Raw genomic sequence first — 10807 nt, forward strand, 5'->3', positions numbered from 1 at the left:
CCATATGGATCATCTTACACCGTTCAATTGGTAGACAAAATGAGGGCGGGCGGTGAGGTCAATAAAGATAATTGAAACTAAACATAGGAGATCTCTGGATGTGGACCCTTTGGATTGGGTTCCCACCAGCACATCCTTGCCGTTGTAGAATCAAGACAGGTAGGACCCCCAAACTCCCAAGTGCCCCGCCAAACATGAGATCATTTTCCATGTTAAACAAAACAACAAATTGAAAACCCTTTAGTTTTTTAAGAGAACTGATATTGCGATGAATGAATCCAACACAACCTCAAGTGCAATGAAAAATACTCGTTACTTTCTAAAGTTTTTAAGTTGAAAATTTTTAATTAACATGCCAACGAGATCTAATTTAGTGGAAAAAATTATTGACTTATATACTAGCGGTTTCAAATTCAAAATCTCATGACATCTTGAAAGTGTGTGTGAGAAAAACCTCACTTATCCTTATAGTTTAGACTATCGCTTGTATTATAAAATAATATATATAAAAAATCTAAGATAACATAAATCTTGAACTCATAGCTAGCAAGCCCTTTTATACAAGGCCGTGCTAAGTAGTTGAGTAATCTGTGTCATGCTATCTTGTATTGTCTGCAAATCTGAAATTTTGTGAGCAGAAGGCTTGAGAGATGGTTGATTAATGTGTTTACCGAGTCAAAAGAAAAACAAGAAAACCTGGAGACAAGGTTGGAGGATCTCCATACTTATGTTTTCTAGCCCTAAGCATAGCCTAATAAGCTCCATTAATTGATGTATTTACATGTGAAATTTCCCTCCTATACTATGGTGACATATTGGACTAAACATATATTTTATAATGTAATTTGCATATAATTGTGATCATGCTCCACAGTGACCTACACCTGCATTTGTGGTTGTAGTTGTTGCATCCCATTTAGTCCGTGGCTCAATGGGGCGGTGCTCTATGTGTCCAAATGGGTCAATCTCATCAGCTAGCTTAGCACACCTACTCTTGAAAATTCTCATTATGAATTCATGGTTGTTTACCATCGATTAGATTAGATGTGAGTCGAACTTAAGACCTCCTGAATGTATTTTGGATGTAGCACAATATTAGTCTAACCCAAAATCTGCTGAACTTTTAATAGAGACTTAGTCGAACCCGAAATCTGCTGCACGTTGAATATAACACAAAGTCATCAAGTTAGAAAAGGATTATGATACGAATTTCATACAAAAGAATAATCGAAAGCATAAATGGTAGTTGCATTAAACATATAGGACACTCTATTTGAGATCAGAATTGATGTAGGCATTAAGATTCAGTCCATTTGAGATCACTATTGATGTAGGCATTAAGATTCAGTCCATTTGAGATCACTATTGATGTAGGCATTAAGATTGAGAGTTTGACATTTCTAGTATTAGACTAAAGCAAATATCTAGGAAAAGATCTTATTCTAACAAACAAAGAAAATAAAACTGAAACTGCAACATCATACATAGATACTCTGGTATTTAGCCTAGATATTGTAAGATTTCAGATGTTGGTAAAACCCAATAAGGTTTTGACATTTCCAACATGAAGTTGGTTTCAGATGCTTAAGCTTATAATTAGGCATATACTGTGAACCTCAATCTACTCAAAAATCTAGGGAAGTGTCCTGTTCCTGCAAAATCTCCTTAAAAAAGGCCAGAATTCTGCCCTATCAAAAACCACAAATCATTCAGCAAGAGAGAGAGAGAGAGAGAGAGAGAGAGAGAGAGAGAGAGAGAGAGAGGAAGCATCCTGTGAGGTTCATAGTCATGCAAGGCTCTCTCTTTAATCCAATTTTATAGAGGGCGTTGACAAAGGGTAATAAGTGTCCCTCTAGACAGAATTAATCTAAAATAATTTATTCTATCTCCAACTAATATATCATTTTGCAACAACCAACTTCACAAAACAAAGAGAATAGCTGAAATTTATTATTATTATTCTGACAAGTGGTAAGTTTTGGCCAGTCTATTTAAGAAGATCTCCTAATGGATGCTCAGATACATGCCAGCACTTCCTTCTCCTCTCTGTCCATTCTTTCCATTCAACATCTTCTCATTTCAAGTAATCTCAAGCTGTCCCTTGTTTTCTTTTTCTGTCAAAAAACCGAGTGCAGCATATTTATATATATATTTGTTGTGATCTTCAGTTCAGCTAATCTCCTCTTGGAAGTTGAAGTGCTGATAGTTTGGCAAAGATGTGGGCTTTGTGCCTTGCAGCATTGCTTATTATAAGCATTACGCATTGGGTTTATAGGTGGAGAAATCCTAGGTGCCATGGAAAACTTCCACCAGGTTCAATGGGATTGCCGCTACTTGGAGAGACCTTACAGTTCTTCACTCCCAACACCTCTTCTGATATTCCTCCCTTCATCAAGAAAAGAATGAAAAGGTGATATTTCTGATAATTAAACAGCTGCTTCTTCCTTGCCATCTTCTAATTCCTCTTTTTGGTTCTTGTTTTCTCATCTTCTTTACATGTGTTCTGCATTTTGGATTTTGCAGATATGGACCAATTTTCAGGACTAATTTGGTGGGAAGACCAGTTATAATATCGACAGACCCGGATCTCAATTACTTTGTCTTCCAACAAGAGGGAAATTTGTTTCAAAGTTGGTACCCAGATACCTTCACAGAGATTTTTGGCAAGCAAAATGTTGGTTCCTTGCATGGGGTTATGTACAAATATCTCAAGAACATGGTGCTGCATCTCTTTGGACCCGAAAGCCTTAAAAAGATGATCCCTGAAGTTGAACAAGCAGCTCTCAGCAGATTACAACAATGGTCATATCAGGACATTACAGAACTAAAAGATGCAACTGCAAGTGTAATTTTCAGCCTAACCTTTCTTCTCTTTGATAAAATTTCACTAAAAGTTAATATCTTGTTTTAAGTCTGATTAATTTGTCTTTGCAGATGATATTTGATCTCACTGCAAAAAAACTTATCAGTTATGATTCAAATAAGTCCTCGGAGAATTTAAGGGAAAACTTTGTTGCATTCATACAAGGATTGATCTCCTTTCCTTTGGACATCCCTGGAACAGCTTATCACAAATGTTTACAGGTAATTGCGTGAGTATCATTCACAACACTTGTTTCTTGCTTTCACAAGGCCAATCAAAGCAAAAAGTTCCATTTTGAAAACAATCAAGTATGTTCTCTTGTTCTTGACCTTCAACAATTTCTCAGGGTAGGAAAAACGCAATGAGAATGCTGAAGAACATGCTGCAGGAAAGACGAGCAGAGTCCCGGAAGCAACCGGTTGATTTTTTTGATTATGTTCTTGAAGAACTTAAGAAAGAGGGAACAATCCTGACAGAGGGAATTGCTTTGGACTTAATGTTTGTGCTGCTTTTTGCAAGCTTCGAAACAACTTCTCTAGCTATAACATTAGCCATGAAGTTTCTTTCAGACCATCCTCTTGTGCTAAAGCAATTAACGGTACGAAAACATTTCAAACCATGCTATTGATTTCAACATCCTCATTGTCACCCCTCCTAACAAGTTCTTAACATTTACATCTTATGTCAGGAAGAGCATGAGATGATTATAAAGCAAAGGGAAATTGCTGATTCTGGACTTACATGGAAAGAATACAAGTCAATGACATTCACATTTCAGGTGAGTCTCACTCTTTACACTTTCAATGCTTAAAAGCAAAATGTTGACCACCAAAAAAAAAAAAAAAGAAGAGATGCAAATTATACAAAATCTGTTCATACCTCTGTTGAACAAAGTAAAAAACTGATAAATTTTGACTTGCAGTTCATCAACGAAACAGTTAGGCTGGCAAATATAGTTCCCGGTATCTTTCGCAAAGCAGTGAGAGAAATAAACTTTAAGGGTAAGTAGAAATGACACATAGTATTGTTTTCAACTATAAAATAAGTTTCAACTATGAACATCATCCTAATTGGACTTGTCATACCAATTTTGTTGTGCAGGATATACCATTCCCGCAGGTTGGGCAGTAATGGTTTGTCCCCCAGCAGTACATTTAAACCCAGCAAAATATGAAGACCCTGTGGCCTTCAATCCATGGAGATGGGAGGTGAGTTTCAATATTATATCAGACTGCATTGATCTTGGCTTGAAAATCTCCTAACCCTTTGTCCTTACACCTCAGTTGTTTGTACTAAAAAGTAATTTTTAATGCAGGGAGTAGAAGTAAGCAGTGCATCAAAACATTTCATGGCTTTTGGTGGTGGCATGAGATTCTGTGTTGGGACAGATTTTACTAAGGTGCAGATGGCTGTGTTTCTTCATTGCTTAGTTACAAAGTACAGGTAAGAAAGCCCAGAAATCAAAGAGAGAGAACGGGAAAGAGAGAGGCAAGGAGACAGAGAGAGAGACTAATAACATTTTTTTGCATCCAAAATTTTTCAGGTGGGAAGCAATCAAAGGAGGAGATATAGTTCGAACTCCGGGTTTACAATTTCCAAATGGTTTTCATGTTAAGATCATGGAGAAGGATACAAGGAACAGAAAACAGCATTATATAGCTGCAGATGCTTAAACCAGAAATGTTAGTAGGCAAGTCATTTGTATGGCTAGAGAGAGAGAGAGAGAGAGAGAGAGAGAGGCACAGGAGATTTTTTCCAGCTTGACATATTTTGCACCAGGATTTTTATTTCTCTCAAGCTGCAAAGAGGATGACAGATCAAGAACATCACATTTGGAATATGTACAGAGAAGAAAAGCAATTATATCATGTTCTCTCCACAAAAAAAGACCAACCCATATTTTTGTTTGGGGTCACATACAAAGTTTTATGCTTCTACACCAATTTTCTTCCTCCTCTTTTTTTTTTTTTTTTCGAACAATGTTTAGTTGTGTAAGGGTGGAAGCAGAAAAGAGAAAAGAGAACCGTTTAAAGACAAATGTAGAATCCAACATATAATACATTTTATCAAAATGAGGATATACTTGTAACGTTCTGTGTGAAAATGCACCTTCATCATCATCACCATCACCTTCACCTTTTTCTTCGTCTTTATTTTTATTTTATAATTTCAATAAAAACTAGACCCAAGCATACCAAAAGAGAATAGTTCTACCTTTTATAATTCTTACCAAATTCTTACTTAGCCCATGCTTGTGCCTGGATTTATGGGAGACTGTGAAGCTAATAATAAAATATTATTATTTATACGCCTAAGTTGTTTGGGCCGCTCAACCCAAATTTGTACAATTTGGGCTAATTTTTCTTGTTGTGGTCCTAAAGATGTGATTTTTTATGGTCGTTTAGGATGTGGTCCCTCTTGCAGAATTCTATAGTGAGGATCTTGCCTAAGGGTGTGTTTGATAAGCTTCACTGGATTGGACTATCTTAAATAGTACTTGAAACCCACATTTGTTAAGACAAGGGATTAACTTAAATGAGATTGTTGAAAAATCTCCCTCACTCCTTGCTCCAATTTAGCAAGCTTGAAAAGTGGCTCGCAATATAACACCCACGCTATATTGAACTCGCGAGTTCGAACTAAACCTTCGCACTGTCATCGCCCAACCTCACTGTCACCACCACCAACCCTATCGACAGCAACAACAACACCCAATTGAACACCCAATCAGTTGACCCAGAGAGCTCTTTCTATCTGCTCCGATTCCTCATGAGGTTACCTAATTTCTGCAACCAAACAAACCCAGATCACTGGCTTGCTAAGATCGAAGAGGAAGTGCGGCATGCCTGGGAGAACACCTTTGCTGAAGCCTCTGTTTGAAGCTTTTCTGATTGAATTAAAAAAAAGAGTCAAAATGGGAGAAGGAAAACTGGGGAAAAAGGGGATGTGGAAGTGGGTTGCGATAGGGGAGAAAGAGAGAGAGAGAGAGAGGCGAGAATGAATCTATTAATCCTAGGGAGCAAGAGAAGATGGCTTCAGTGGGGAAGGGGAATCGCAGCTGACATTGATGATTTGATCCATAGGAGGCAAAACCTCTGTTTTTTCTCTCCGTCTTTCAATGCAATGAACCTAATTATCTTAAACAAAACAAAAAATAGAGAGAGAAAAAAAAAGATAAAAAGAAAGTAAAAAGAATGGGGAGGTTGAGTTGGGTTTGCATCTAATGAGTTTTTTTGTTTAAGATAATTTTAGCTTTTAAAAAAATTCAGAATTTTTGTTGTTTTTTTAAATAAAAATTATTGTTTTAAATTTAAATATTGCAATAATTATTTTTTGACGACACATCACCAAACATAGGTCTTCACTATTTTTACAATCCAGCTTCTTACTCCAACGCAGTACCAAACGTAGGTCAGTACTTAATCAAGCTTAGGCCAATTAGAACTAATCCGAGACAGTCCCAGGATTTAATCCAGTTCATGACAGTCCGCTGTGCCAAACGACCCCTAAGATCTTTAGGTAATGCATTATTTCTTAATTGTTAGATCAAATTAATTAATCGTTAGATCAAATTGATTAGTTTGATCCAACTGTTAAGATATAGAACCTCATCTAAGTGCCTAAAATGACTACCCCTCGCAAGACCAATATTAGACAAAAACTTCATATGGTTTTGTCACAGCAATCACTTAACATTGTTGCATCAACTATGAAATATCGCCTTGTCAAAGAAAAGGACGAATATAAATATTCTAAATATTTTAACATTTCAGCCACTCTAGCTATAATGCATAATATATATATACTAGTTTCTCGATCCGCACTCACGGAAATATCATGTCTTTTATTTATTTATTTATTATTTATTCTTATCTATATAAATTTTTGTTAGACATAAAAATAGTTCTTAATGATGACAATTTTGAGTTACTTGAAAATTTAACCATAAGTCTAGAAGATAAAACTTATGATCCCATTTTGATAATACTAATTTATTTATTTTGTATTTTCATCAATACTTCATGTATTTTAGAAAACTTGTAACAAACCAAAGCTTTTAAACTATTACTTGAGCATTTTTTTTTTCTTCTTTATTTTCTCGGGGTGTTTCAGCTCTTTAGCTGACTTTCTTGGTCCTTTCTATAAATTTGAAATTCCAAATATATATATATATATATATATTTATGTGAAAAATATGATGATCTTGTGGCCCTCAATCCATGGAGATGGGATTTTGTTGTAGCTAATATTGGCAAGCAAAGCCTCTTTACCATTTTATTCCGAGTCCTAAGCTGCACTGAAGGTTAAACCAAACCCAAGAAGGAAAGGAAATGAAACGTTTCCTGATTAAAAAGGGTAGCAATGTATCCTTTTTCCTAACCCCAAACGGATACAATAAAAATCCTTAACATCTAAACCAAACCCAACACGGAAAGGCAAGTTTCCCAATTGAAAAGGGATGTTTCCAAATCCCAAACTGATATGCTACAAAAACCTTATAAATACCCACACATTCTTGCACTTCTTGGCAATTTCATTCCAAGCAGCATCAAGCACAAAAACCCATCTCTCCGTTTCTCCCCAACAACTAGAATTCATCATTTGATTGTTCTGTAGTTTGATTTTCTTCTATTAATTTCAACATTAACAATGGAGGAAGAAAATGAGCTCTCAGCACTCCTAGCCCTAAACCCTGGTCGTGCTAGTAGCAGTGCAAATCCTTGTCCACTACCGGGCCAAGTTTCCACTGCCCTCACTTTGTGTGATCCAACTTGGAATTACGACACAAACCAGAGAAAAGCAGAGGAATTCGACCCTGCTCCTCTCAGATTTTCCGCATTCCCTCCTAATCTGAAACACAAGAAAATAACGAATAATATGAACAAGGAATTAAAGAAGAAGAAAAGAAACCCAGTAGTGCCGGAAACTACGCTGAGTCCACAGCCTCAGGATCACGGGCCTTGGAAAATCAGGAAGAAGCTGACAGTAAGCGACCTTGGAAGCTGCTCAAGGCTACTAATGCCGAAAAAACCGGTCATCGACCATGTTTTGCATTACTTGGATGACACGTTTGCCAAAAGGGTTAAGAGTGGAGAGGGCATAGAAGTTATAGTTGAAGACTGCGATACAAACATCAGGCATCACATGACTTTCAAGCTTTGGGGGTCGGCCGAGAGTTACATTCTCAATGGAGATTGGAGACTAGAGTTTGTGCATAGGAGAGGGTTGGAGGAGAATGATAAAATTGGGCTTTATTGGGATACCTCCAAATCCATGTTCATGTTTTCTGTTCTTGAAAGGGCAAGGCAATCCCAGTTACCTGCTTGATCAATTTAGTGGGTCTAGATTGTTGAATTTGATTGAGATTTCATGCTAAATTTCCTGAATTTGCAATTGTGATCAGAATTGTAACTAGCTAGATAGTTTAGTTACCTTATTAATTCCTCAATTTGACACATTAGTTGTAACAGACTTTTTTAAATACAAACGATTGTCTAAGCTACTGTATAAGGGCGCAAGCAGACTACCTCGTGCAACTTGTTTAAACCAAGTATGCTTATTGTAATAGATTTGGTTTCACAATGTTTAAGTTGTTTTATTTTGGTTATTCTATGAATCAAAAGCAGTAATGTTCTTCCTCACTCACTCTATTTACATTTTTCCATCTCTGTTTTTTATTTATTCATACTTTTACTTCCTGTTATGAGTTTTGGTTACACGTATAACATTACTTCATTCAGATAATACTTTCACCCAGTTTATGATAATTGCCTAGTTTTTTTTTTTTTTTTTTCCCTATATGATGGCTTCCACATTCAGATACGGGTTCAAACCACTATTATGAAATGTATCATGCAATTTAATAAAAACAAAAAATAAATAAATGTGGGCATACAAAGTTTCATGCTCAATCCTTAATTATCTCCATGTAAAGGTGGAAGCTGAAAAAAGAGTACATGTTAAGGGAATGCATAAAATATCCAACATGTTGAATAATATAAAGTCCCACATTAGAAACTTGACAAAAATATATACAATATATAATGAGTGGTTCCACTACTTAAATAATTGAGGCCTTTTATGATAAAAGCCCCACACCTATTGGGCTAAAAATTTTGTGTGAAAATGTTTCAGCATCATCTTTCTATTTTTATTTTTATTTTTTAAATGTTGCAAGCTAAGTATTCCACTAACATCAAAGAAATGGAAAGATCTTTACATTCAGAGTGTGTTGTAAATGAGAGCAACGTTTCTTAGAAGAGATTGGAGAATATGGCAGAATAGTTTTCTCCTTATTATAGATGGCAACGGGTCGGGTAGGGGTTAGGTATGACAATATCATCCCCGTCTCCGCTCTCCATCCCCGCCCTCATCCCCGTTTAATAGGTTTCGGGGAATCCCCGTACCCGTCCCCGTCGGGGGACTATCCCCCATACCCGCCCAGAATCTCCAATTTTTTTTTTTTGCAAATAAAAAAATAAACAAATAAAAATCATACATTTTTACATTAAGTTTCATATTAAATTATCAATCAACACATCCAAATTAACTATAAAGTTCAACTCAACTATTCAAAATCACATCAATTCAATTTGACAAAACACACACACACACACACACATATATATGTATATGTATATATATATATATATATATATATAATCCAAATCTTCATCATGATCATCTTACAAATTTTGGAATCTCACAAAAATAAATAAGTCTGAAATTTAATAAAAAGTAAGCACAAATATTATAATTACTAGCCACTTGGCATATGCTCACGTATGTGCCAATTAGTTTTATTTTTTATTTTTTATTTTATTTTTAGAATTAAGAAAAGATAACATGGGTAGTTAGAGCATCCACAGTAGGGGGTGTATAATGGGGTGTATGTTAAATATACACCCTTTGTGATCGGAATCACCCACAATGGGGAGGTGTAAACAAGTGTAAATTTGCATCACCACCATGAGATGCAAATTTAAATGTACATGTACATCATTTTTTACATCTTTTGCATGTGGGACCCAGCTGAAAAAAAGGTGAGATAAAGTGGAGAAAAGTCAGCAAAAAAGTTATTGAACCAAAATTCATATGTGGGCCAATTTTTTGGTTGCCATCCCCCCCACCCTACAACGGTTACATTGCTGGACCAACATCTTTAATTTTTAAAAACAGCCAGCTTTAATTTGTTTTGGATGAAATCATATCTTCTCTGAGTTTAAATATTTTTAGGTCTATTTGTTTGAAAAAATAAAATAAACCAAATACACAAAAAATTAATTTTATAAAGTTAAAACAAAAACGAATTAAGCCAAAAAAAATCAATTATACATCTTTCCCAGTGGAGCAAAAACTACATTTACAACCTCTGGAGGTGTAAAAGGGATGTAAAAGTGGCTTTACACCCTCGAAAATGCACCCCCACACTGTGGATGCTCTTATGTTCCATAAAAGTAGGACCTATTATCTGATTTTGTTTTAATTTTTAATTTTGTAATATGAAAAATGTGAATTTACCATATTATCCTCATTTAATTATCATTTCAATTCTTAATATTTGAATTAACTAATGGCATTTTATGGTATTTTGAATGTTTCACCATTCTCTGCCTTTTGCTTTATATATAAAGATAAACATATATTATGAAGAATTAGGAGAGGGAGGTTAACTTAGGGTTAAACATAAATATTATAATTATATATTTATTTATAAATATTTATATTTTCGGGTCGGGTTCGAGGACTGGGATGCCAATACCATCCCCACCATAGGGAATTTTTCAAGTTGGGGGATCCCCGTACCCGATACCTGTTTTGCCCCAAAATCTTCCCGCCATTAGGATCGGGGACCTGATGAGTACCTGCCCCGGCAGGGATTTGTGCCATCCCTAATCCTTACTTGGGTAAAAAAGTGAACTATACTAATTACAATTAACAAAC

The 10807-nt window shown here is 35.6% G+C and overlaps 2 protein-coding genes across 2 annotated transcripts; both read left to right on the forward strand.

The window, feature by feature from the left end:
- The first annotated feature begins 2216 nt into the window (after positions 1-2216).
- On the forward strand, positions 2217-4536 carry LOC117628985 (cytochrome P450 87A3-like). Its single transcript, XM_034361520.1, has 9 exons — positions 2217-2410; positions 2524-2845; positions 2935-3084; positions 3210-3461; positions 3552-3641; positions 3786-3864; positions 3965-4071; positions 4179-4306; positions 4407-4536. Exons 1-9 carry the CDS (start codon positions 2217-2219, stop codon positions 4534-4536), a joined length of 1452 nt encoding a protein of 483 aa, XP_034217411.1.
- A 2977-nt stretch (positions 4537-7513) lies between these two features.
- On the forward strand, positions 7514-8191 carry LOC117628987 (putative B3 domain-containing protein At1g78640). The gene has a single exon (XM_034361521.1). The coding sequence runs from the start codon at positions 7514-7516 to the stop codon at positions 8189-8191; it is 678 nt and encodes a 225-aa protein (XP_034217412.1).
- The last annotated feature ends 2616 nt before the right edge of the window (positions 8192-10807 follow it).

The sequence above is a fragment of the Prunus dulcis genome, chromosome 5, assembly GCF_902201215.1.
Source record: "Prunus dulcis chromosome 5, ALMONDv2, whole genome shotgun sequence".
NCBI lineage: Eukaryota > Viridiplantae > Streptophyta > Magnoliopsida > Rosales > Rosaceae > Prunus > Prunus dulcis.